Consider the following 25,954-nt stretch of genomic DNA (forward strand, 5'->3'; position numbering starts at 1 on the left):
TCGTTGAAAACCAATAATTTATCAAAACGCTGCGTGTGTATGCGGGGCACGGTGTCGCGACAGACAAGGCAGCGATGGGCAGGCGCACAGGGAGGGGATAGTGCCTGGATGGTGGGGCAGCTTGCCGCAGGCGGGCGGTGGGGGCGGGGAGGCTAGACATTCTTGCCGCGCAGGCGCAGCTCGTGGCGCCGCAGGTGGTTGTAGAGCGACTGCACATAGGTGAAGACGCACTTGGGGTCGGGCTTCTTGCCCATGATCATCATGTCATCCACCTCCACCAGGGGCACGCAGTCCACCAGCATCCTGCGGGGAGGGGGCACGGTGGTGCTTGTCAGCGCTGGCCCTGCCTCTTGTGGCGACCCTCCACCTGGAGGTCTTTTCACTGCCGCAGCTTGATGGTCTTTCATAAACTCCAGATTCTTGATTGACTGAATGGGGTAAAAGCCTTCCAGGGAAGCAGGAAACCCCAGGCCCCACTCACTCAAGCCTGGAGGCACCCCTGTGGGGACCGAAGCCAAGCAGGTGGAGGTGGGATGGAGGAGAGGAGCGCCGTGCCCCATCCCGGTCTGGGCAGGGTCCGTGTCTCTACCCCCAGCCCTGGGGAGGTCCTGACTCCCGACCTCGCCCGTGTTCTGGCCACCCTCAATGGCACAAGCCTCTCAATTGGGCCGTTGCATCCGGAGGGGGCGGGGCCGTTAAATCTTTCTCTGAAGCCAGGACCCGCCCAGTGACCCTCTGGGCCTGGGATTATCTACCAGCTGCCTGGCCTGGTACCTCCTGCAGAGAGGCCCAGGAAACCCTGTCCTTGCTCCAGGGGACAATCTTGCTGCTAGTGATGGAGGCCAGGGAGTGAGGGGGGAGGGCGGAGGAGGTGGGTAGCGGCAGTTCTTTAACCCTTACCACCCACCTCAGGTAGAGCAATGGAAGCAGATGATAGGACCAATACAGACAGGGCCCTCTACAACATGCTTAGGGGGTGGGACCACCCTTCTGTCCATCCTCCAGAATGCTAGCTGCACTTTACAGATGGGGAAACTGAGTCACAGAGCAGAGGAGTTGTTTGTTTCAAGCTCCACAGCTTAGTAGGTGCAAGGCTGGGCTTCATGAGACCCAGGCCTCCAGCCCTGGGTGTTGGCACCTACCTGGAGCCCCCTATTCCCCACTGCAGGAGCTCTCTCCCCACTCTGGGGTGAGTGGGCTGCAGCTACTAAGCAACTGACAGCCCTAGAGCTCTAAAGCTAGAGTGTGCTCCCTGGCTCCATTTCCCCTCCTCTCCCAGGGCAAGACCTACTTCTACTTCTACCCCCTCCCATCTGCCATGCCTGGCATATAGTAAGCATGCAGTCAATGTTGTGAAGTGAGTCTCCATTGGCAGGAAAGGCATAAGGGGAGGAATTGCTCCTGTTCCCAAGACACCCAAAGGCCCATGACTACCTCCCATCTTGTGCCTTCAAGGTCAAACCTGGGACCATGGCCTACTCCCAGCTCACCTGGACTCCAGGGAGGAAGCCTGTTTCAGTCCAGGCTGTACCCGACTTGCTCTGTGACTCAGTTTTATTGCGACAATATAGTCATTCTCTGCCTCATTTGAGACCTTGGAAATACTTAGGATGAGTGAGGGGTTCCTGACTCTGTTGCTGATGTACTACGTCCCCTTGGGGTCGTCTCTGCCCCAGACGGGGCTTGTTTCCCCAGCTATACTGTGGTGGGGAGGCAGCCTGTCTCTGCAGCTTCTTCCAGCTGTGGCTATCTCTCCAGGGATCCCAGCTTCCCTCCCCCAATGTGGAGCTCCCTCCCACCCCTGGTGTCTTCCCTGGAGACCTTATAAAGCCATTGTTTACACTGGGGCTCACGGCTCGGGGCTCCAGTGACAGGCCAAACACCAAGCAATTCAAGCAACAGCACGGCTGAGTCACACTTTCCAACTGGATCAGGGCCGGGCTGGGCCCCTCTCCCTTCAGGCCAGCTTGCTGGGCAGCAGAGCCTAAGTCCATATATGACCTGGAGACAGCACCAAGTCCAACCTCCCCTCACCTGCATGGCTTCTCTGAGTGTATGTGTGCATGTGTGGGCTGCCCCTCACAATGGCTCCAGGCCCTGAGGGACATCTGAGTGTACCCCTCATGAGCTCTGTCCCTGACTCATTACTTCAGGCAATCCCCTTGCTCCCTCTGGGCCTCTGTCTTTTTTTTTTTTTTTTTTTTTGTCTATGAAATGGGTGGGAAAAGTGATGGGGCAAGGAAAAGAGCCACTACATGGGGAATCTGGAGTTCTAGTTTCTGGCCCCAGCTCTGACCTAAACCTCTTGGGACACTCTGAGCCACCTCTGTCCTTCTCTGAGCTCCTTATCTGTAATGGGCAGTTAGCTCAGGATCTGAATTCTCTACTGTAGCCCTGAGGTAACCACACAGGAAATACTACAGCTGGCTTGGGGATCCAGGACCCCAACCAGAAACATGTTGTTAAAGTGGCCTTGCTCCTGAGCTCCCCAACTTGGAGCATGGCATCACCAAATCCCCAGTGCCCAAACTGGAGGCCTGGGAGGCTTTCTTGACCCGTCTTCTCTCTCCCCAAACCGGATCCATCAGGAAGCCTGTCCCTCTCCTTAAGCTGCTCCAGCTGTCTAGTCCACCCCCTCCCCATCCCTCATCCAAAGGTTGTTCTAGAATGCTAACCAGACCACATACATCTGCCTGTTTGAAAACCTTTTATGACCCTTGTCCTTAAGAGGAAGTTCAGACTCCTGACTGGTCCCTTCCTCCCCCTCATACCCAGACAAAACTTCCTTTCCTTCCTGGGTGTGTCATGCTCTCCATCTCTCTCGCCCACAGCCCTGTGCAGAGGCTCATCCCTCTGCCTGGGACACCCTCTCCCTCCTTTAGCCTGAACTTGTTCAGATCCCAGTGTAGTCTGCCCTTTCTTCAGATAGCTGTCCTGGAGCAGCAGGCTGGGTCAGGTGCCTCCCCTGGGCTCCCTCTGTCTTAATCCTGCTCACCTGGGTTATCAATGCCCATTCTGGAGAATGGTCTCACCTGTTAGGCCCTGAACTGCCAGAAGACAGGGCCATGTCTGGCTCCCTCTGGCTCTTCTCAGGGTCCCCTGCTTCCCCCACCCACCTCCGGGGCCTCTCTTTCTGCCCCGCTGAGCAGATTCCAGCAAAGCAGGGCAGGCAGGCCAGGCGGCGTTTCTCACCGTGGGGCCCCGAGCAGGGGTTAGGGCTTTTTGGTTTTTACCAGCCCCTTCTGGACCAGACAGCGGTAGAACTCCTGGATGTACGTGTACACGCACTTCCAGTCAGGCTCTCGAAGCCGCACCATGTCCTCTGTGTCCAGGAGCTGCGGGCAGTCCGCATGGGTCCTGGCGGGGGGGGCCGGGAAGGGGCAGGGAGGCGGGGCCCGGGCAGGGAAGAGGGGGAAGAGGCAGAGAAGAGAGAGGGGAGGAGAACAGAGACACACACACATACACACACACACAGAGACATGAGTTCAGTTACGTTCTCAGTGCCGCAGTCTGCCAGCCTCCCGCATGCCCCCTCCCCATCGTGGACGTGCCGCTCACTACCCATCACTAATGGTGTGCGATGCAGACAGGGGTGGGGGGGCCAGACCAGTCACAGGTGCAGAGAACTCTTTGGGCAAGCGGGAATGCTGGGTGGGGGGCAATGGCGTTGGCGCCAAGGTTGGAGAGGAGGGCTGTGCCCCAGGGAGGGGGGGTGAGGGAGGCGTGAGAGGAAGTGGAGGGAGGAGGAGGAAGAAATCTGAAGGGAACCAAAAAGAGAAACGGAGAGAAGGAAAGACAGATAGAGGAAGGTGCTGAGGGTGAGGTGAGCAGACGGGGCAACGATTCCAAAGTGGAGGGCTTGCTGATGTCCTATATAAGCCTCTGGCAACACCTATATAGGCTGGGCGGGCACGGTGCCCGGGCCAGGAGCCTCCTTTTGGAATCTCCAGCCGGGATCCCGTGGGAGCAGGAAGCTCTGGTGATAGTGGGAGGAGAACAGGACAGAGGAAGGGAGAAAGAGAGGGAGAAGGGGGCAGAGGGAGGATGGAGGGGATATGGACAGGGCCACCTGGTGGGCCTTGGCCCGGGCTGGTAGGCGGGCCTGCGGCTCCTTCGTTCCGGCGGGCACCTGGCATACTCAGCAACGAGTGGGTGGGGTGGAAGAGGACAGGGGCTTTCTGGGGAAGGGGGTCTCAGCCGCAGCCTGACAGTGCGGCTGGCCAGCTCCAGGGGGCCTCAGGGCACCTGGGCCTAGCCCAGATGCCCAGCCCCAGATGCCCAGCCGACACCAGCAAGGCTGGGGCCCACACTTACTCGGCGGATGAGAAGGCCACCTCGAAGTTCTGGCGCCGGTTCTGCGGGCTGAGCTGCCCGTAGTCAAAGGCCTCAGGGAAGAAGTTGTGCACCAGGGCACAGAAAGCCATCCCGTCACTCCAACTCGAGGAGAAGTTCTGGATGTCCACGTGCTATGGGTGGTGGGAGGACTGGTCAGCTCCCCCATACCTTCTACCAGCCACCGTTTTAGCATTCCAGACCTAGGGCAAGTGGGCTCAGAGAGGCCCTGTAGCTTGCCCAAGGCTGCACAGTGGGTGAGTAGTGAGAACACGAGCCTCCTTCAACTCAGTTTGTCAACTGCCATGTCTGCTACTTACTGCAACAGAGCAACCAAGAGGCCCAGCACCACCCAGCTAAAGCCATGGTCATGCCTCCATCACTCCTTCCCTTATATATAGAAATTTACCAGTGCCCCCCAAGGAGCAATGAGAAGGGGATCCCAAGGGTGGGGTCTGGCCCTGAACCGTGCCCACCATGCAAGGGGCCCTCAGGCTTTGCCACTTAATCACTTATTCTGTAATCTAGGGCACGTTATGTGTCCTCTTTGAGCCTGTTAGCTCATCCCAGACGAGGGCTTCCCAATTGCCCTGCCAGGCATGGTGGCTGTGAAGGGTGCGGAGGCGGGACGGGGGTTGGGGGTGGGCGGCTGAGAAGGAGTTCAGCCACGAGGGAGGTGCTGAGCTGTGGTCTGCGGGGTCCGCCAGGCAGCCTGGCCTCATAGAGCTCACCTCATAGCCACGCGTCTTGGCTCGGCACCAGTCCAGCAACATCTGCTTGATGCTGTTGGCGTTGGGGACCCCGAAGCTGGTGGAGCGCTGCACGGCTGCGCGGGGTCCGCCAGGGCTGCTGAGGGGACGGTGTCGGGAGCGGGGTCACAAGGGCAAGGGGGAGCCACCTCTGTCCGCCCACAGAGCGGGTCCCAGGCCCCGCCTTCCCTGACCTTCAGGCTCCACCCACCACAGCTCCAGCCGCGCCCTTCCCGTTTCTGGCCCCGCCCACCACTGCCCAGCGCGCTCCGCCCCTCGAGCCCCCGCTGACACTTACCCCGCGGCGCCTTCCTTCTCCAGCTTCTCAATCATGGCCTTGCGCGCCTGGGAGGCCGAGGTCTTGGGCAGGCTCTGCGCCTTCATCAGCTCTTTCTTCTTTTCCGCCTGGCGCTTCTCGAGCGCCGCCAGGCTGCCGGGCCGCGGGCTGGCCTCATCCTCGCGGTCGAAGATACTGGGGGTTGGGGGTGCGAGTGTTAGGCCGCTCCTGAGCCTCGACCCCCAATCGCCAAGGGAGAGGTCTTGTCGCGCTCGACACCCTATACCCTGCGGCATCTCCACGACCCGCAACTTGGGCCAGCAAAGGAGGCGTCATCACACCCATTTTACAGAGGAGTGGACTGAGGCTCAAAGGACAGGAAGATGGGAGCCAAGCTCTTTCAACAGACTTGGCCCCTGGGGAGTTCTCTGAGAAGGCTCACTGTATCATCAGGTTACAGGTGAGTTCAGATCTGGGCACTGTCAACCAATAAGGACGACGAGTGTAATAATAGTAATGGTAATAATAATAATAGCTCATGTCTATTGAGCCTTTCCTTTGTGCCACTTTAAACTTCACAAGAGGAGGGAGGGAGGGACTCTTATCATTTCCACTAAAGAAGAGGAAACTGAGGCCTCTGGCTTCAGATTTCAGAAGCCATGGGGGGCAGTGTAAGAACCTGAACGCAGGCCTCTCTGACCTAGAGTCCCCTCTGGTTTCCAGCCTGAGTGCTGATCCTACCAGCCCCACGTCCTCTGTAACACAGGGGTGTGTCCCTCCCTCATGGGGTGAAGGAGTAGCCCCGTGCTCTGTGACGTGGGACGTGGTCTGCAGACACTGGGAAGTGGCAGTGCCACCAGGCAGCTCAGTGTGGCAGGTAGGCCTCTCTAAGGGTTCAGTGCTATCACTGCCACTCAGAGCTGTGAGACCCAGAGCAAATCGCTGGCCTCCCCCGGGATTAGGTGAGATCATGAAGGGAGCAGGAGTGGTCTGACTCCCACCTGCCCCTCCCTGGCTGTATGCATATCACATCCCAGCACCTCGGTCTACCCCTCGGTAGAAGGAATGTGCACTGACGTCCCCTGTGGCCTGGGCTCACCTGCCCATCTTCTTGGATGATGAGGAGGAGAAGGTCTTGGTTTGCACCATGGTGCTGCCGCCACCATCTGCAAGAAAGGGGAAGAGGAGCAGGGTGAGGGCCTGGGCTGGACGTCAGGAGATGGGGTGGGGAGCTATGGGGCAGGATGGTGGTAGCCACAGGCAGAGAAGAGAAAGTGACTGCTGGACAGAGAGATACACAGATGAAAGTACGGAGAGAGAGCTTGAGGAAGAGCCTGAGGAGGCAGGCAGGCAGGCACAGGGCGACGCCGGGCGGCCTTACTCTCCGAGCGCCTCACGAAACTGGACTCCACGGTGGTGGTGCGGGCCGTCTGTTTGCCATCATCTGGAGGGGCAGGGGATGAGAGGAAGGGTGTGAGAGGCATGGGGGCCAGTGGAATGGACGTGTTCCCACCCTGAGCCCTGCTTGGCCCCTTACTGGAGTGGACGACCCGCTCAGTCTTGGTGACAGTGCTGACAGCTGAGCCGTCGGCTGCCCGCTGGCTGTGCCGCGTGGTGGTTTCAGTGGCTGTGTTGCCACGGCCCTCCCCTGGCCGGGCCCGTGCCTCTTGTAGCCGCCGTTCTCGTTCCTTGTCCCGCTGGTCTGGGGCAGGGGGTGCCCCATGCATGCCCAGAAGGGACACCCATCACCCACACAGCACATATGCATGGGCACACGGGGTACACAAGATGGGGTGGAGGGCAACTTGTTAGAAATACCAAAGACACAGGGACAAGGGTCTCTCTAGGAGTAGCTGGGGGTGAGGGGATAGCCATAGCTTGGCAGGGAGTAGGCGTGTGTGATGTGTGGTAATGGACTCGGCAGAAATGGGGGAATATGGAATAGCTGAACTCAAAGGGGGAGTATTTAGATCCAAGAAGGGAGATTCTATGGGAATGAGTAGCTGAGTCTGGTGGGAGGATCTAGATCTAGGGAGGGAGTAGCAGAGTCCAGGGAAGGAGAAGCTGGGTGAGGGCAGTAGTTGAATGGGCCTTCAAATGGGTTTCACTGGGGAGAAGAGCAGCTAGAGGAAGAAATATCCAGGTCCAAGCAGGGAATAATTGGAGGTATCTGAGAAGGAATTCGATCCAGGGAAGAGTAGTTGAGAAGCTGGCAAAGGGGGTAACTGAGCCTAAAGAAGTATGTGGGTGGGGATAGAGGCTGGGTGGCCATCAGTGGGCCCTGGAGGAAGCAGCTGGATTCAGAGAGGGAGTAACTGAGAGTATCTGGAGAAGCAAATGAATCTAGAATCTGAGGGAAAGAATAGCTGAGTTCAGGGAGGAAGTAGCTGGAGGAGGAAGTAGCTGTGCCCAGGGCAGGGGAAGCTGGGTCGGGGCAGAGGCCAAGGTGGTCATCAGTGGACCTCAAGGGGAGAGAAGCAGCTGGGAGAAGGCGTATCTGGATTCAGGGAAGGAGTAATTGACAGAACCTGAGAAGCAATTTGATCCAAGGAGGAGCAGCTGAGAGAGAGAGAGAGTAACTGGGTCTAGGAAGAAAAGAAGCTGATTGGGGATGGTAGCTGGGGTGGCCAGGGGGAGAGAAGCAGCTAGGGTGGGAAGCAGCTGGATCCAGGGGGAAGGGGCCAAGGAAACAGCTGGGTCTAGAAGGAGAAGCTAGGGAGGGCAGTTACAGAGCTGGAGTGTCCACAAAGGGACCCCAGAGTGGGGGGAGCAGCTGAGGAATGGAGTAGCTGGATCCAGGGCGGGGCAACTGGCTCTCTACCTCTCTTCCTTTGTCGGAGCTCACGTAGTGCAGCCCGGATGAGCTTCCGCTCCTCAAAGTCTGTAGTTTGATCCAGCTGCAGATAGAGCCCCCGTCATTGCCCACCTGGTGCCTGCTGGTCCCCGTCCCCTGCCAGCCCCTAGCCCACCAGACCTGGCCATACCATCTTGTCCAGGACACTCTCATCCTCGATGGTCATCAACTCCTCAGCACGCAGTGGGCTCCGCCTCTCTGGTGCTTTGTCCACTTGGGTCTGCTTGGTGCCATTGGCTACTTCCACTGCTGCAGATGGGGGCTCTGCTGGCTCTGGCTCCATCTGTGGGGTGGGGAGAGGTCATGGACTTTAAGCAAGGGTATACATGAATCCAACCATGCCCCCATGGACAGGACCTGGGGCTGCTGGCACAGCCTTGGAAATAACCACTAGCCAGCCAGACTGCCTGTCCAAGGATGGCTATGTTGGTGTCAGGCTCAGGGCAGAGGAACTGAGAGCCTTGTAGGGCTTCCCATGTACCCAGAATTGTGTTAATACAATAAACAGGGGTAATAATAGTGATTGCCATTCAGTAGTGAGCATTAAGGATTTTACTATCCCTATTTACCAGAAGGGAAAATTGAGGTTCAGGGCAGCTGAATAACATGCCCACAGTCCTTCCATAAGTGTGATGCAGCTTGGGGTCTGAGCTGAAGGTATCTAACTCCTGAACTTGAGTTATTTCTGCTGCTCCATTCCCAGCCCCCTCCCAGGCAGGCTGTGCTCTGTCCTGCCAGTTCCCAAGGCCTGGGTCCTCCTGGGCCAGTGCCCAGGCAGCACATGCCCGCCCTCCCCCCTCAAGGGGGCTGGACCAGGGCCTATAGGCTCCTGACCAGGTGTCTGACTGGGGCTGTCCAGAGCCAAGTCCTCTCTGAAGCTCATCCCTGCTCCCTGCCCCCAACTGGGAACCACCCCCTAAAGGGCCTCCAGCCCCAACCTAGCCCCTGACCCCTCCTAGGGCATTTCCCCAGCCACATATAGACAAGCCACTTATAGACAAGCCCCCAGCCCAACTATCACAGCCCCGCCCCTCCTGGCAAGGCCTTTCTGTCTTCTGTAAGGGTAAGGAGAGCTGAGGTGGCAGCTGTTCAGGGAGGCTCAGCCTGGCTGGGGCAGGGGATGGGGGTAGGGCTAGGGGCTGGGCCCTGGCCAGGGGCTGCCAGGGCAGCCACCACGCGTGCCTCAGGGCCAGGAGCCTGGCGCACTCTCGCCTCAGTCTTGGAGCATTAGCGCCCCAGTCCCCTGTACAGATAAATAAACTGAGGCTCAGAGAAGGTGGGAGCACACCTAAGGTCACTCAGCAGAGGCAGAGCCTGGCTCAGAACCACCCCCTCCCCCAAGCCCATAGGGACTTACAAGACTGCTGCTGCGGGCAGGGCCGGCAGAGGAGCGGCGGCGGGTGCTGAAGGCAGGTGGGTGGGCCACGGGGGTCCCAGCATCCTCGGCCGCCTGGAAGAGGGCCTCAGGGTCTGCAGCGGCCAGGAGCAGCTCGCTGGGCTCCAGCTCAGGCTCAAGGTCGGGCACAAGTGGGACCCCCAGCCGCAGGCTCAGCACCTCCACCTGCCTGCCCAGTGCATCCAGCCGCCGGCTCAGTGCTGCTGTCTCCACCCGCAGCTCTTCAGCTGCCCTGGCCACTGGCTCCACGGCTGAGGCAGCTGCCTCGGCTGCCTGGGTCACTGCTGCCCGGCCTGCCTCAGCCACTGCCCGCAGCTCCTCCAACGCCAGGCCCAATCGCTCCTCGAGGGCTGCGGCCAGCTCAGACCCGGGCCCTGGGACCCCCGGCATGATGATGGCGGGGGGTCTATGGCGGGGTGATGATGGGAACAGTGGTAGGGACTGCTGCCTCTGGCTGGCAGTGTCAGAGTCTTTGCAGCTGGCCTGAGGGCGAAGGCAAGGGCAGTGGGCCTGCCCCGCCCCTGCTGGCCTCCCAGTCCATCACCCGCCAGCTGGGGCTGCAGCCCAAATAGAAACCTATTCTGGGCTCCCTGTGGAGGGGCAGCGGGGGAGGGGTGGCTTGCCCAAGCAGGCAGACTGCCAGGCCTGGCCCTGGCCCTGCAGAGATCACATACCCACAGTACAGCAAGGCTGCACCCGTTCTGAGGGATTACCAAGGCCAGGGCCCCAGGCCCCACAGGTGGGGAAACTGAGGTGGGGAGCAAGGAATGGGCCTGCTGGGCCATAATGTGCATTAGCTGTGAGGATCTAGTCTGGATCCACTCCTTTGCCCTCACGCCATGCTGTTTTAGAGAGCCCTGAACAGATGGGGGAAATGGAGGCACAGGAAGGTGGGACTTTGAGCAATCGGCTGTCCAAGTGTCTTGTCCCTGAGATAAATGTCTTCTGGCCCATCTAAGGTGCTCAGATCCAACCACAGACTCTGAGCAAGTGCATTATAGGCACATTATCTGCTTCCCCTTGCTTCTAGGTGGGGAAACTGAGGCACGTTGGCAGTATCAGACCTAGGGCTCACTCTGGCACCTCCCACCCACCCCAAGGGCCTCAAACACCCCCCTTCCTTGCTCCCTTGGCAGAGCGTAGTTAGTCCTGCTGTGTGTGGAGAAGCGTGCTTTCTGGCCTCCACCCTCTCCCTGTCATCCCTGAGAAGGCCCAAAGGTGGCTCTAGCCATCTCACCTTGGCCAAAGTCCCATTCAGTCCCTGGTGCAGCACAGAGGGCATTACCTGGGCAGCTGGTGGCCTGCTGGGGATCCCCGACTGAGCTCCCAACCCGCCGATCCCAGGCTCGGGAATGAATAATGGAAGGGTGCAGCGTATTCGGTTCCCGTGGCACCTGCTGGGCTGCTGCCTCACCTGACTGGTGCCCCTCTGCCTGTCTGTCCCCATCAACGCCCCCCCAGAGATGTTGACGCAGATGCTAATCACTAATCTCCAATCTCCTAATGGGCCAGGCTGATCTTGGATGAGCAGATGAGCAGCTCTGCACCTCGGGGGGTAGGTCCAGTGTGGGGTAGGAGTAGAGCACGGGGGCTGGCACAGGAAGAGGGCAGCAAGCCCTTACCACCCTCTCTGAGCCTCAGTTTTCCCGTCTCCTCATTAGGAATGAACCAACCAATTTTGGAGTAAGGATCAGAGATCAGCATGTGGGAAGCTTAAGGCCAAACAGAGTGAGTTTCTGATGCGTCTAGTGACTGATACGCTAGGGTCTGGCCTTAGCTCTGCCACCACTGGCTGAGGACTGTGGACAGCCACCTTCTCTCTGGGCCTCAGTTTCCCCGTGTGTGCTGTGGGGGAGGAATGGAATAGAGGAATCCTGCCAGCCCGACACCCTGATGCAGTCTACATGAAGATGATGGATGGTGAGGCTGGTGGGGTGAGGACGGGCTCACCTTAATGCTGTAGCCTCCCCGGCTACCAGGGGAGGCATGGCTGAAGCTGGTGACGTGAGTGACACCGCCCAGCTGGGCCAGGGTCCCAGGGCTGCTGATATGGGTGATGGTGCTCTTGCCCCCACTGCTGGTGCTGAGGAGGGTGGGGGGCGCCCGCAGCCCCAGCGTCAGTTCTGGAGAGGAAGAAGAGCTGCTGTGAGGATCAGGGGGTCTGGGCAGTGCCGGCCAAAGTTGATGGCACCCCTTGCTCCCAGGGCACCCTTTGGAGATGCCCTGAGCCCTGGCCGCAGCACCTGTCCTATGTGCAGAGCTGGGCGGCTACAGACACTCATCCCCAGCAGTGGGGAGGCTAGCGGGGAGGCCTACCTGCCCTCTGGTTGCCTGTGGGCAGCAGCACCCGGCCCGTGGAGGCCTGGCCTCGGCCATCCTTGATCTCGATGGTAAATGTGGTCTTCATACTGGCCCCTGGTTCGGCAGTGCCGACGGCCACGGGCAGTGGGGCACTGGGCTCCTCTGAGCGGGCCACGGGCCCCCCTGCTCTGTTTTCAAGGGGCCTGGCAGCCAAGCCCCGCCCCCCGGGGCCCTCCTCCCGTCGGCAGCTCTGAAGCTGGGCCAGGGGCTGGGCTGTTCCTCGCTGTTCCTTGCTGAACCGGGAGGAGGTGTCACTTGGGCCCCGTGAGGAGCTGCTGGAGGAGGAGGCAGGGGTGGTGCTGATGAGGGAGGGGCCCAGGAGCCTTGCGGGGGTCGAAGAACTTAAGGCCGCCCGGGGTGGGCCATCCTGGAGCCCAGCAGCCATAGGAGAATCAGATGTGAATTTGCGTACGCGATCCCGCACGGAGCCAGCCCGCTGGAACGGGGAAGGTCCGCTGGCAAGGGGGGTGGGTTCTAGAAGGGATAGGAGGGCTGTCAGTGGCTGAGTGGGACAAGGACTGCCCAGAGCCTGGGGTAGTGGGAATAGGCAGTACCTCGGTTCTGGGCTGGCTGGCGGGGGCTAAGCACGGACAGGGAGCGTTGGCAGGGACGGGGTCCAGCCAGGTCTGGCAATATGAGGAGGCGATGATGGCCATGTGGAAGAAGAGAAAGGAGAGTGGATGGGGGGCTCCACTCCTCATAGTCCTCTCCGCCACACCTCCTCAGCCTCCCAACCCCTTCTTGCACCCCGGTCTCCCCATTCCGTCCTGCACCTCCCACAGCTCCTAGCCTCCCCTCAGCTGCCTCTCTCTTATAGGCCCCTCCTTCCCCTCCCGCACTGACCCCAGGATGACTTGGACACTCCTGGGGGCTGGGGCTAGGCTTGGGCTGGAGGAAGGGTGCCTGGATCCTCCCTGCTGATGGGGATGGTGGACACCCCCGTGGCCAGCACTGCCCATGGCTCCAGCTGGGAGATGGGTGCACTCCCTTATTGGGGAAAAGAATGTGCCTGAGGCCCGTTGCCTTTCAAGGCTGCAGGAGGCCTCTGGCCATGGGTGGGGGGTGGGGACACCTCAGGGGCAATGGGAGGAGTGTTAGGGACTGCCTAGACCTGAGGAGGCTGGAGCTATCTAAGCACCAGAGCCCATTTTCCAGGCAGGGAAAGAGAGGCTGGGGGAGGGGAAGGCAGATGCCTGTAGCTACCCCTGCTGGGACCCTCACCTGCTCTCTTTGTGTCGGAGGGACCTTTGGTGGGGCCTTGGGCAGCAGGGGGCTCTGTGGGGCCAGGCAGGAGCTGCAGGGGAGACATGGCATGGGCAGGGCCTGATTCCCAGACCGAGGGGCTCACCTGTCTGGCATCCCTGCCCCTCGGCCAGACTCACCTTGTTGACTACCTGCCCCTCAGTGCTGGGGGCCACTGGTGGCTCCTGGGGCTCAGAGCTGGTGGCCCTGGGTGGGCTGGAGGGTGGCTCAGGGCTGTCCAGAGCCTCAGCGACAGGGCACTGGGCCTCAGCAGGCTCCAGTGGAGGTTCAGGAGAGGTAGTGGTGGGTGAGCTGTCGGGTGAGGCAGGTGGACTGGGTGTGTCCCCAGGTGGGACCCTCAGCAGGAGTGTCACTGTGGTCACATCCCGGCTGGTGCCTTCAGGAGTTGGGGTTGGCTCTGGGACCTCTGCCTGCTGTTCCTGTTCCTCTCGCTCCGGTGCCTATGGGGGACCCAGAGGATGCAGCCAAGGCTCCCCAGGCTGGCAGGTGCCCAGGGCAGGGCATGCAAAGCAGAGGGGCTGGGCATGGCTCCCTGCCAGCACACCTGCATCAGCATGGGCACCAGCACACCACAAGTGGTCTCGGATCTTCACTTCCCACCCTCTTGGCACTGCCTAATCAAGGGCAGTTCAGAGAGGACCAGATCCTAAATCCAGGGTTGGGGATGACAAGAGACTTGCTGGGGCCTTCCAGCCTTAATAGATCCCGGGAGGGAGACCCCTGACCCCTGGCATCAACCTTGGGGCAGCGGAGGAGTCCTGCCAGAACTGGGGACCTAGCGGCCTCTGCTGGCCACTTAGGGAACCTGCAAAGCCTGACCTGCTGCCCACACCCCCTGAAGAAGAGAGATGGCTCTGTGAACAGCGCTCCACAATCAGCTGGGGTCTGACACGCAGGCCCTGGTAAGCGAAGGTAAGGATGCAGGCTGTCTGCTGGGGAGGTACCAGGGTCAGATTTGCATTTCAGGGAGATTCCATTGGCTGCTGAGTGGAGGCTGGATGACCAGCATGGGGGTGGAAGTTAGGTGTGGAGGCAGAGAGGCCAGCAGGGAGGTCAACAAGGGTGGCAATGGGAGACGGACATGAACTTGGGAGCAGTGTAGACAGGCTGGCTTTGAGGGGAAGGCCTGGGTAGAGACAAAGTCTGGAGTGGGGGACATATGGCTAGAGGCCTGAAATAGAGCCCTGGTGTCCCCCAAACACAAGCTGGGGGGCCCCTGTCAGTCAAGTACCAGTCTAGCAAAGATACACGCATTCTGTGCTGCTGGCATCTGTGGGCAGAGGACACTGGTCCGCCCTCCTCCACGCCCACACCCCTTACCTCACACCGTTCCAGCCTGTGTGTTGCTCGCCCCTTGCTGTCCTCTCTTGAGCTGCTGTTGGAACGCCCGCTGTACAACCTCCCAGCCAAGGTGGCAGCTGGAAGGGAAGGGAAAAGTGTCAGGTAAGTGGCCTGGGTGCTGTGAGCAGCATGCACCAGGGCAGGGCAGGGCACATACCCTCAATCTCCTGGGCCCGGACACGGCGGATGGCAGCTCGGATCAGCTTGCGTTCCTCATACTCACCAGCACCTCGCAGCTGTGGGTGAGAGGCAGGTCACGGGTGTTGGGCTGTGGAGTCCAGGTCTTCACCTGCCCTGTCCCCATCCCCTGCCCGGGCCTGGGCCTCACCAGTGCTGTCAGCTCCTCCACATCACTCATGGACTCCAGCTGCCCCGCCAGCTGTGCCAGAGCAGCCCGCTGCTCGGCCTCCCGCTGCTGAGAGCTGCAGGAACATCATGACTGTCACCCCATGGTCAGATCATGGAGGACATGGGCTAAGCGTAGGAGCCAGGACAGGGTACCCAGAACCTTGGCAGGGGGGCATGTTGCTGTGCACACCCTCTGGTTGCACGTGGGCCCATGCATGCCCATGGACATGAGCACTAATACCACATGCTCAGACATGCTGTCCACACAGGTGTGGCCAGGACACCATGACTGGCATGTTGTCCCTGCCCACAAACATCCCTGTGTATTCCCGACGCATGCCTGTATTGCCATTTGTACACCAAGATGGGCAGCAGCCACACCCGTGCTCATGCCTGCCTGCAACACGAGCTGAGCCCTGGCACATAACTACCCCACCTGTATGTCCAACCCCCTGCCACTCACTGCAGCCAGTTCTCCTTGTTGTCCTGCCGCTCTGCACGGAAGCGCTTGGATGCTAGGGCCTCCTCCTCACGCTCCAGCTCCTGCCGCTGCAACTCCCGGATGGCCGAGCGGATGCGCCGCCGCTCTGCCAGATCCACTGTGACCTCCAACTGCAGGGCAGGCGGGGGCGAGGGGCAGGTCATTTTGGCTGCCATGGGCGGAGGGCGGGCACCAGCTGCCTACGGCTCATCCTGGGGCACAATGAGTGGTCTGTCTCCACTCCCTCTGCTCCAAGTCCGTCATGTGCGTGCCGCCCACCAAGGGCCTCAGGGGAGACCCAGCTCATGGCGCCAGGGCTCCTGGACAGCCCACTGTGCAGTATGGTTCATAGAGTGGGTACCAGCAACTGCCCACCTGTGCCAGGTGCCAATCCAGGCACTCCTTCTTGCGACTTGACTCTTGCCCCTCAGAGCCCTTCATCAAACCCCTGAGAACCAGGGAGTCATGGCAGGAGGAGAAGGGAGAATACGCTATGGGCCCCTAACAGTGTCCCAGGGGAGGGAAGGGTGATTTGGACAGCTGGAGCCCACCCTGTGGGCAAGGGAGACTCCCATGCTCTAGTCCCAAAGCACCCCAGCCCCGCTGGGAGGGTGGCAGCCTTACCCACATTAGACAGATGGGGAAACTGAGGCATAGGCAGGGGTGCAGGAGTCTAGCTCCTGCTTAGCTAGGGGCTATTTTTTCCCCTGCGCTGGCCCAGCTCTAGCCACCAGTGAAGTGGCTGGAGCCCAGAGTGGAAGGGCCAATTCCCCCAAACAGACAAGGCAGCTGGCATTCGGGGCCACCCAGGGCCCTAGAGAGGAGCATCCAAGGGGATAAGTGCTCCCACCAGCTTCTTAGCCCCTCAGTCCTTAGGAAATTGGGGGTGGCTGGTCTAAACAGGTCCAGGAAAGGGCACCTTCTCTCGGCAGAGTCAGCCAATCCTGTTGCCTCCCCCACAGCTCCACCTGCCATGGAGCCTCTGTGGCTCAAGGGAGAGAGGACTGGCCCAGGGCCCTCAGGAAGATAATGGCAGAGATAAACCTCCAGTGTGGGTCTGAGTCAGATGGGAGCAAGTATAGGCAAGGTGATTTCCTCTGCCTCACCCCCCAAATCATTCGGGGGTGGGGGTTAGGGCCCAGGAACCCTCTACCCTTTTCCTTTTTAGCCTCCTCCCCGATCATTCCTTCCTGCTCCATGGGGGACCCATGTTGGCGGTGGGAGGGATAGTTTTCAGCAGGGATTATAGGCTGGCCCAACTCAGCCATGAGCTCACTTGTCCCAGTCTGAAAAAAGTAGGGAGAGCCCTGGGGGACAGAGCTCTCCAGGGTCCCTTCAGCTCTGCCTTCCTGAGGAGCTATGGGAGGGTCCCCTGAGGCTGAGGCCAGAACCCCTAGCTGGCTCCAGCCCCAGTCCAGGGCTTGCTGGGTGGTTAGAAGCATGTCCTTAACCTCTCTGTGTCTCGGTTTTCTCATTTGCCAGGTGGGACAATGGCCACACCTCAAGGCAGTGGGTGGGGATGGGGTCAGTGACTTGGGGTCCCCCTGAATAGCTGAGGATGCAAGAAGCAGCACCCCCCCCTCCCCCGCTTGGTTCCAGCCAGTCAGGAGGAGGGGGAGAGAAGTGACGGCAAATGAGGACAAGATACCCAGAGGCATCAGTAACATTTATTGAGAATCTGTATGCCAGATCCTATGCTGAGCACCCCACTTGTCCTAACCTCACAGAAACCTTAGGCACTTTATTACTCCCTTTGATGGATGAGGAAAGTGAGGCTCAGGGAGGAGAAGTGATTTGCTTACCATCAAATGACCTGAGCCAGCATTGGAACCCAGGTCTGACTCTGGGGCCTGCCCTGGGCTGAGGATAGCTCTGTTACTGGGGTCTGTGTGTCATGGTGGGTAACCTGAAGACCCCGATACTGTATTGGGGACCCCTCTAGCCCAGACTGGAGATGCCATGGGGCCCAAGGGGACCTGTTATAGCAGAGGGAGGGAGAATGAAGCTCACCTTCCCACCCCCCAGTCCTGGCCTTGCCTCAGGCCCAGAGCCCTCTGGTACACTTGGAGATTGGGGGCCTGAGGGGACAGCTGGTCCAGCCCCTACTGTACAGATGGTAAAGAGGCTCAGAGACTAGCCCTTTGTCTCCTGGGCCCCTCTTTCCAAAGCCCTGGGCTCCTGAGATGGGGTCCTCGTCCCTGAAAAAAGCGTGATGTGGGAACTTGGCCACCTTTACAACCCCTGGGAGCCTCAGTGTCCCCATCTGGAAAATGGGAGCTTCTGTCTGATCACCGCCTCCCCCGCTCCCCAACTGTAGGTGGGGCAGCGCTGGAGAATGGACAACCTCATTCCACTGGTCACCCTCCCGCATGACCCTTCCCTTTGGGCCTAGAGGCAAAGGTCCACCCACAGTGTCCCTGCTGTGTGTCCTGTGTTCCCAGCCCTCTCAGGCCCCACCGCTGTGTGTGGAGGAGGCTGTAGGAGGGAGGGAAGGAAGTACAAAGCACCATTGTCCACCAGGGGGAAAGGGAAGGGGATGGGGCGGTTTCCGAAACTGCCCAGTGAAATTCTCCCGGGAGGAAAGAGGGCGCTTCCTCCTCCTGGGGGGCCGGGCCTCCGGGTACTTCCAGCCCTCGCTGCCGGGGGCGTCTAACAGGCCCTGGCGTCTCCCCACCGGCACAATGGAGGAGACTTCCCAGGCCTTCGCTCTGTCCCAGCTCCTCCAGATGGGGGACCGGCCGGCAGTGGAGCGAGGCCTCGCCAGGGGGCGCTGAAGGCCCGCAGGCCCCCTCCCGCGGCCCCGCCCACGCCGCGCGCGCTGGGCGCAGAGTGGGTGCCAGACGGGAAAGCCGCCGCCGCCGCCTTCCTTAAGGTCCTCGGCTACAGAGCGCAAAGCGAGGTTCACAGCACTTAAGAAGCTACCCCGGGTCACCCAGCTAGTGAGTGTCGCAGCCGGAACTCGAACCTGGGCCCGAGGCAGGGGGCGTCCCCGATGTGGCGGAGGGGCGCGCGGCGTGCACGTCCCCAGGTGCCCCCGTCCCGCGCAGCCCCCCGCCCCGTCCTCAGGAATGTGCGGGAGCCGAGGCAGGAAGCGGCTACCGGGTCCCCGAATCTGCCCGACGCTGGGGCGCGGGCCAGCTTTCCCTTATAAGGTCCGGCCCCGCGGGGAGGAGCCCGGCTCAGGGCGCCCCCGTTCCTGCCACGAGGCCGGCGGGGGCCGGGACGGCGCGGGCCGGGAGCTTCGGCAGCGCCCGGGCGCAGTAATGGCGGGCGCCCGGTGGCGGAGGAACCAGTCCCTGGGTGGGAAAGACCTTGGGTGGCTTCGTGGTCTCGTTAGTCTTTTCCCAAAGAGGAGGGCAGGGGCAGGCTGACTCTCTAGTCTGGCTTCTTTGAATCCTTTTTCCAGCGCCCAAACCCCATATGAGGGTGGGGGATGGCAGCTGGAGAACCCTGAGCCTCAGAATGAACCCCTAGAGATGGGGATGCGCAGAGACCTGGCTTTCTCTCTAGAACGTTCTGCCGCTGTTACCCGCATTAGGATTCTGACCTCCTCAAGGGAGGTCGCGCTGACGTGGTGGGAACTCTTGGAAACGCATCCCCTCCAGGCTGCACACAGCCGGCTGTGGCGGTGGCAGACAGAGTCTCAGGTGCTGGTCGGAGGGCACACAGGCTGAGTGCCTTGGGTAGGCCGCCTGGTGACTGGGCTGGGCTGGCTGGCTCCAGCTCCTGCCTCCAGAGGAATGGTATGGGGGTGGGGTGGGTCACTTGCCTTCTCCTAGGGAAGGTAAATCTTTAATTTCCCCCTTGGACAAGGGTCAGGGGCTGGTGTTTGGGGCTCTGGCCCCTCCTCCAGTTCAGCTACTCCGTGTCCTTGCTGGTGGGCAAGTGCCTGCCCTTGTTGTGTTGCTTCATTGCCTCTCTGCGCGTGGTGGTGATGGGGGGGGGGGGGGCATTAGATAGGACGCTCAAGAAGCAGCTGAAGAAAGGGGATAGAGTGGCCCCATCCTTCTTTCCCCTGAAGATCTGGGCCCATGCCTTGTTTCGTCCCCATGCCAACTCTAGGACCACAAATCCCCCCTCCCATTTTATAGGTAAAGAAACTGAGGCTCAGAGTGGAAAGACGACAGACGGAAGTCACAGAGCTCATAAGGGCCCCCAAGGCCTGTCTCTCTCTATGGGCTCTTCCGACCTTGACTTTCCCAGGACTCTTGGTCCCCCATGTCCCCCTTTGGGATTGTTTGGATCCTGGCACACCCTCTTCCTAGCTCGGTGCCCTTGGGCAGAGGATTTCATCTCTCTGAGCCACAGTGTCCTCCTGGCTCTTGGAACTGCTGTGACCATTCTATGAGATGGTGTGTCCAGCACCAAGCCTGCCCCCTGCTGTGCCCTAGCATTGTTAATCATTGCTGCTACTATTATCATTGGGCCAGCCTCCAGGGGTGGGTGCTGCCCAGGCTGTTGCTTGGGAGAGGCAAATCCAGCCTCCCCACACCTGTGGCTGCACATGGGCGAGTCCTCAGCAGTTACTGTTTAAACAGGTGGTGGCACTGGGGGGCTGGGAGGGACTAGGCCTCAGCACCTGCCATGGACAAGCACATGCCACCCGTGCCCCTGCATCAGCCACTGGGAACAGACCTAACCCTGTTCCTCTGAGCCTTCCTCCTGCCCCCTCCGCCATCACCTCCTCTTGTCAGCTGAGAGGTAGCCTGGACAGGCCCTGCCTCTCTGGCTTGCCTGTTGTCACAGTAGGGATGATAGGGCCACTTACCAGCTTCCGCAGGGCTCCCTCATCCAGCCCAGCTAAGGCCTCGTCTGCCATCTCGCTGGCCCCTAGCTCCGTCAGTCCCCTCTTGGTGAGATTCCCAGTGCCCGTAGCACCTGATACCAGCTCAGGGAATTCTGCAGGGGATAGACATGAATCAGGCCTGCTGGGACCTCTAGAAACTCTGGGCACTTGGGCTCCGTGTCTCAGTTTCCCCCTCTAACCCATGGTCATCCATTGGTGTCCCGTCCTTGCTACCTGTGATGTGGCTCCTGGCTGGGAGTTGCCCTCTGCCCTAGGGTAGTGTGCTGGAAAATTAAACAAACCAAAGTAGGAGTGCCTGGTTCCAGCCCAGCCAACCCGACTGCCAGCCCGCTGTGTGGCCTAAACTGGGCCCTCACCCTGTTTAAGCATCAAACAGGGAGGGTCAGGACCTAGATTGAGAAGCCTGAGCCCAGCAAGGCTCCCCCAAGCTGTGCTCACCACCAGGGGGTGCCCGCCAGACTCCACAGTTTCCTGCCCCACCCACCCATCCCCAGGGCCTGTCCAGCTCCCACCCACCCCAAAAGTTCAGCCTCTGGCTGTGAGCTGAGCTGCCACTGCCTCTCTCGTTTTCCCAGGTGACTTAAGCCATCGGAGGTAACTGTCTTCCAGTTCTTGAGAAGAGCACTTTGTACACATCCCTCTCCACTCCTCTCTTTCCTGCCCTCCCCCTGATGCCAACTGCCCTGACCTCATGAAGCCAGGTGTCCAGGCACCTAAGTGTGCCACTTCACACACTTAGAATTCAATTCCCTAGCTGGTAGGGCCTTCAGAAGCTGACTCGTCCAAGCTCTGGACTTAAGCACACTGAGGATTGGAGAGGGATTTGTCACAGAGGGAAGAAGGATCCCAAAGACCCAGAGGGCAGGGATAGATTTAATCAAACTTTTGGCTGCCTCTGGCTTCTGAAGCCCCCTTGCCCCATCACTCCCTCTTGCCTCATCACTGACCATAAACATGGCCCCCTAAATCCTGGCCCAGCCTCCTAGTGCAGCTCTTCCCTTCCTCTGCAGCCCTAATGTCTTTCTGGAATTTGAGGGCCCACTGCCTGACACACCATAGGTGCTTAGTTAATGTATGGTGACTGAAATGGCCCCAGGATTGCCCTCTCTCCTATTGATTCATCCCTCAGTCATCCCTTCCCCTTCCCCAGAACGGTCACTTGTCGCATCACCTCATCCGGTGAATGGGTCTGGGGGGATCCTAATCCACACAGTTGGGGTTTGTCAGACCCTGTCTGTTCAAGTCGCTGCTTGCTTTTCCCATCCCACTAGGCTGGGGCAGGTGTCAACCTCCCGACCTACCTCTGTTGGGCTCCTTGGCTCTTATCTACCTACTTTGAGATACCCGCCCCCCCCCCCCCCCCCAGCCCTAAGAGTGTCATCCAGCAATCATCAGACTTAGGTTCTGTGGACACTCATATTCCCCCATGTGTTCTGAGGGGCAGGGGTCCCTAATGCGCAAGCTAGGATGTCCAGGGGGCTGTGGGAAGCCTCTTTCTCCTCAGGGATTCCCGCTGCTGCCCCATTCCAGTCCATGGCTCCCTGTCACACAGTCTGGAGTCCCCAGAGATTGTGAGAGGCCTCAGAGGAATGTGGGAGCTTCCCCAGGGTGTCTGCCCCCATAGACTAGCGACCCTGGGGATCGTGAAGCCTCCTGGAGGTCCGTGGGCGTCCTCTCCCGCGGTCTCAGAACCTTGTCCCATGGCTTAGAGCGCCTGTGCCTGGGTGGGGGATCCTAGGTTTGGGAGTCCCAGAACCCACGTCCAGATAGCTGAGTTCCACCGCGGGACCCGTCGGGGGTCCTGGCGCTGCCTAGAGGCCCGCACACCCACCTCTCAGTCTGGCTCGCCCGTCCGGCGGGGGCTCAAGTTAGGTCACTTGGGGTCCGACAGATGGAGTAGGAACGGTCAGGCGGAAGGCGCCGCGACCAGGATCCCAGGCCGGCTCAGCAACCGTCCTCCGGATTCTGCTAGCGCCGCCCGTCCAGCGGCGCCAGCAGACTCGCCGGCCCCGCCGGCCCCACCCCGCGCCGCCGTGCCAGCCAGTCTTCGGGAGGGTCCCGCCCACCCTTGTGCCCCATTGGGGAAATTCAATTTGGTGGCCACGCCCCCGCGGGAGGCTACGCCCCTTGTGGGCCGGGGTTGTAGGGGATTGTAGGCTGGGGGCCACTGCCGCCTGGGCCTTTGGTGGTCCGGAGGGCATCGGCAGGAGGACGTAGCTTTGCGCCAAAGCTGGGGTAAGTGGCCCGGGGTCGTCCGAGTCGCAGAGCTTTCAGGACAGTCCCTCTCCGCCTCCCTCTTTGTTCGTAAGACCGTGTCCCCTCCCCCGACTCCGCCCCCTCCTCACGTCAGTGCCTGGGTTTGGCCGGCGCCCCCAGGCTGCTTTCGGGACACCTGGTCTGGGCCACCTACCTCAGAGCAGGGACTAAGTGACTGGCAGCACCTTGACCCTATGTTGGAGAATCTCAGGGCCCATCTCAGATAAAGCAGGATCAATCATGTAACACATCTCCAGCTGACACACCTTTGCACAGACATTGGCTCATCCGTCATGCTTCTCCCTTCCAAGCCCTTCAGGGTCAGCATTTAGGAGCACCAGAGTCCTAAATAGGGAGTAGAGTCCGGACTTTCACTCAACAAATGGAGGAAATTGAGGCCCAGAGAGAGCCAACATGCCCAAGACAACACAAGGAGTCAGCCACGGGACCCAAGAGCTCAGACTCACTAGGGAAAGCCGCTCCACCTCCCGCGCTGGAGGTCAGGGAGCCCCCCACAGGTCTCCATGGAGACCAAAGGGAGTTGGAGCCTGGGAGGTGGGGTCTGGAGCCCTGTCTGTCAAATAAAAACAATAATACTATCAACTCGTTTATTTTATACTTGCCATGTACCAGGCATATAATCTCTATAACAACCGTTTGAGCCGAGGATTACTGTCTCACTTTATAGATAAGGACAAGAGCTGATAAGTACTGGAACTGTGACTCATACCAGCACCTTTTAAGTCCAGAATCTGTGCTTTTGGCCGCTATGATGTGAGGTGGTGGGGAAGTGGTTTCAGCCTGTTGCCCCAGCAGAGCCTCTCAGTCCTTCAGTCCAGATCCTCTGTGACCGCCCACTCACCCCACCTCACCGCCATTTGGAGAGAGAGCCCCATCCACTCCAAGACTCTTAAAGGTGTCATTTCATTCCTACATCCCTGAGAGATGGTCCCATTTTACACGTGGGAAAACCAAGGCGCAGAGAGAGAAGAGACTTCTTAAGGGCACACAGGAGGAGGAACGAACAGAACCTAGTTTGCAGATAATAGTTCAAGGTCCCTTTCTGCTGGGCAGACCCCATCTAGGTCCTCTCTACTTCACCTAGGCACTATCTCATTCTCCAGAACGAGGGTCGGCACCCTTCAAGGCCGAGTCGGTCCTACTTCAAACCTCGCGCGTCTCTTGGAACGGCCCCTTGGGGTGGGGCACACCTGGGCTTCCTGCGATTCTCAGGGCCTGCCTGAGTGGCGGCTGTCGGCTCCAATGAATGGCTTGCTTCGTGCTATCTCCGCCCTCGCAGGCTGGGAGGAACCGCACAGGTGAATCTGTGCGTGCGGACTTACTGTAACGCGCACGCGCTAGGAGTTCTTAGCGGCCCCGGAAGAGATGTATGGGTCTCTCCCCGCCGTCAAACCTTTGGGGCTGGGGTGCTCCTCCAGAGCTGCCTGTCTGCCTCTTTCCCTTCCTCCCTGCAAGGGGCGAGGCAGGATGGTGGTGGTGGTGAAACAAAGATCAAAGGGCAGCCGGGTGGTCCTGGGGAAGCTTGCAGCCACAGCCCAGGAAGGAGTAAACATCCCCGGGGGGGGGGGGGTCGTAGTATTTACTGCCTGTTGTATGTCAGACACGGGATTTACCCTATTGCAGGTTGAGCACTGTGCCAGATAAGTATTATCAGGATCAGGAGGAAGCTGAAGCACAGGGAGGTGAAAGCACCTTGGGCTGGTAATTGCATTCAAACTTGAGTGGAATTCTGCCCCATTCTCAGAGGAGGTGATGTGCAAACTGATCCTTGAGGAAGGGTGCAAAGAAATCCATCTCACAGAGAGGGGGGAAAAGCATGAAAATGCGTTCCTGGCAGGGGGACAGAATGAGTAAAGGCTGGGAGATTTGTAAAGAGGAGAGATGGGCTGTGGATAGCAGGAGATGGAGATGGAGGTGGTCCCATCTGTGAAGGGCCCTGAATGCCAGACAAGCAGGGTGAACATACCGTGTGGGCACTGGGGAGGCCTGGGCCTCAGTTTCTGCATCTGTGAAATGAGGGGATTGGACTGGCCCCCTTCAGGCCTGACCACGGTAAGGGACTAACAGGAAGGGTCTGGATTCCTCCAGGTCCCACTGTGGACTGGGAGAGTGGAGAGCAGTTGGAGCAGCTCAGGGGCCAAGGGTAATATTGTGCTCCAGTGCCGGAGTCTGAGAATAAATATTTTACCAAGCTGGCAGCGCCAGATCCCTGAATCACCCTGGCTTCCCCTCCCCCCCAGCCAGGGTCCTGCAGGGAAAGCCCAGGCCTGGGGTCAGGAGGCAAGAGGGGTGATGGTCTTTGCCCTGGCTCTGTCCCGGGCAAAGTTTTGGTTCTCTGAGAGGCTCAGTTTCCTCATGTGCACATGGGGGAGTTGTGGCCTGAGCTCTTAAGCCCTGGCCCCCAGACTAAAACAACATAAAATTCCAGGATTTGCAGAGACACCCCTCCTTGGGATATGCTTACAAGTGGCTGTGAGGCCAGCCAAGGCCAAGACCTTGGGCCTCTGAGAGAGTCCGGGGGCCGCTGGACCATGGGAGGGATGGAGGGGTTAGAGATGGGTCAGGGTTGGGCCTTCTGTTGGGGTCTCATAGCCTAGTGGGAGTAGGGGGAGAGATGTATCTGGACTCTAAAAGTTGTAGAGAACAAAGCTCTCACTTGCTGTTTGGCATGCTGAGGGGATGGGGAAAGGCAACCTGGAGAAGGGAACAGCATGAGCAAAGGAAGGGAGGTAGGACTGTGAGCACTTGGTTGGGGAAAAGTCAGGCAGGCGAGGCTGGAGCATGGGGTCCCTAGAGGAGGAGAACAGGTTCTTGCTGGGTTGGCTGGATCTAAGGGCTGTGACCCTCCTCCTCATGGGCAGAACTGGAGGCCCCTCAAGGTCATGGCCAGCAGCCCCAGGAGTGGAGCTGGGGACCTGTTTAGCAAACCAGTTTGGCAAGGCTGTCTCCTCTATGATGTCATCAAGCTGCTGTGTTCTCTAAATGACAGTGCCAGATAGACTTCCGGCCTTGGAGAAGAAGGGGGCCTGGCCCCAGGTGCTGAGGGATGGGAAAGGAGTGACCTTTCAATGTAGGAAAGTTGGAGGCAAGTGGGCCCTGGGGAGGAGAAGGCGGTGTGAGATGCCTACCAGGCTGTTATCAGCCCCAGGAGACCAGCCTCCTGGGCAAAGGAGAGGGTTCTGGATGGGCCAGCCTGGACTACTTGTGACTTCTAGGGTTCTCTGATGCCTGACATCGTCTAGGCTCATGACAGGGGTCCTGTGTAATTGCTGCCCAGTGGGTTGGGAGCCTGGCTCCAGATCAACTTTTTAATACATGGGTGGTGATTTTATTATTACCATGACCCTCACAGCTTGAGCCCTGTGAGGTAGGACCATCATTATACAGATGAGCAGACAGGCTTAGCGAGGCCAAGCCATGCCAGCACCTCACACAGGATTTGAACCCAGAACCCTGTTCTTTTTTTTT

At 59.6% G+C, this 25,954-nt stretch overlaps 1 protein-coding gene and 1 long non-coding RNA gene across 10 annotated transcripts in view; one reads left to right on the plus strand and one right to left on the minus strand.

Annotated features, from left to right (window-relative positions):
- On the minus strand, positions 1-22,506 carry SMTN (smoothelin). 9 transcript variants are annotated; one of them, XM_014742055.3, is made up of 21 exons: positions 22,041-22,506; positions 20,171-20,301; positions 15,385-15,533; positions 14,902-14,995; positions 14,731-14,809; positions 14,553-14,650; positions 13,352-13,672; positions 13,191-13,263; positions 12,524-12,595; positions 11,925-12,443; positions 11,559-11,731; positions 8,343-8,495; positions 8,180-8,255; positions 6,896-7,060; positions 6,740-6,802; positions 6,458-6,524; positions 5,380-5,553; positions 5,064-5,181; positions 4,315-4,466; positions 3,193-3,357; positions 1-303 (listed from the first exon to the last, which is right to left on the minus strand). In XM_014742055.3, the coding sequence occupies exons 2-20, from the start codon at positions 20,219-20,221 to the stop codon at positions 3,213-3,215; spliced, it is 2,742 nt and encodes a 913-aa protein (XP_014597541.2). In that variant the 5' UTR covers positions 20,222-20,301; positions 22,041-22,506; the 3' UTR covers positions 1-303; positions 3,193-3,212. The 9 variants fall into 9 exon arrangements, with proteins under 9 accessions (XP_014597541.2, XP_070132300.1, XP_014597539.2 ...); XM_070276199.1 differs by having other exon boundaries at positions 5,064-5,178; positions 22,041-22,455; XM_014742053.3 differs by lacking the exon at positions 3,193-3,357 and having other exon boundaries at positions 5,064-5,178; positions 22,041-22,455.
- The window catches only part of LOC111774600 (uncharacterized), a 56,053-nt gene continuing 52,437 nt past the window's right edge, over positions 22,339-25,954 (plus strand). The window contains exon 1 of the long non-coding RNA XR_002809625.2: positions 22,339-22,444. This is a non-coding gene — a long non-coding RNA (uncharacterized lncRNA). The remainder of the gene's footprint in view (positions 22,445-25,954) is intronic.

This window comes from Equus caballus, chromosome 8 (genome assembly GCF_041296265.1).
Source record: "Equus caballus isolate H_3958 breed thoroughbred chromosome 8, TB-T2T, whole genome shotgun sequence".
In the NCBI taxonomy this organism is placed as follows: Eukaryota; Metazoa; Chordata; class Mammalia; order Perissodactyla; family Equidae; genus Equus; species Equus caballus.

Excerpts from the sequence above, each read along its gene's own strand:
- SMTN (XM_014742057.2), bottom strand. The coding sequence starts at position 20,221 with ATGGCAGACGAGGCCTTAGCTGGGCTGGATGAGGGAGCCCTGCGGAAG. Across the intron at positions 14,651-14,730 it reads CCGGGCCCAGGAGATTGAGG|CTGCCACCTTGGCTGGGAGG; the intron begins GTATGTGCCCTG and ends CTTCCCTTCCAG. Across the intron at positions 13,264-13,351 it reads AGGGGCAGGTAGTCAACAAG|CTCCTGCCTGGCCCCACAGA; the intron begins GTGAGTCTGGCC and ends TCTCCCCTGCAG.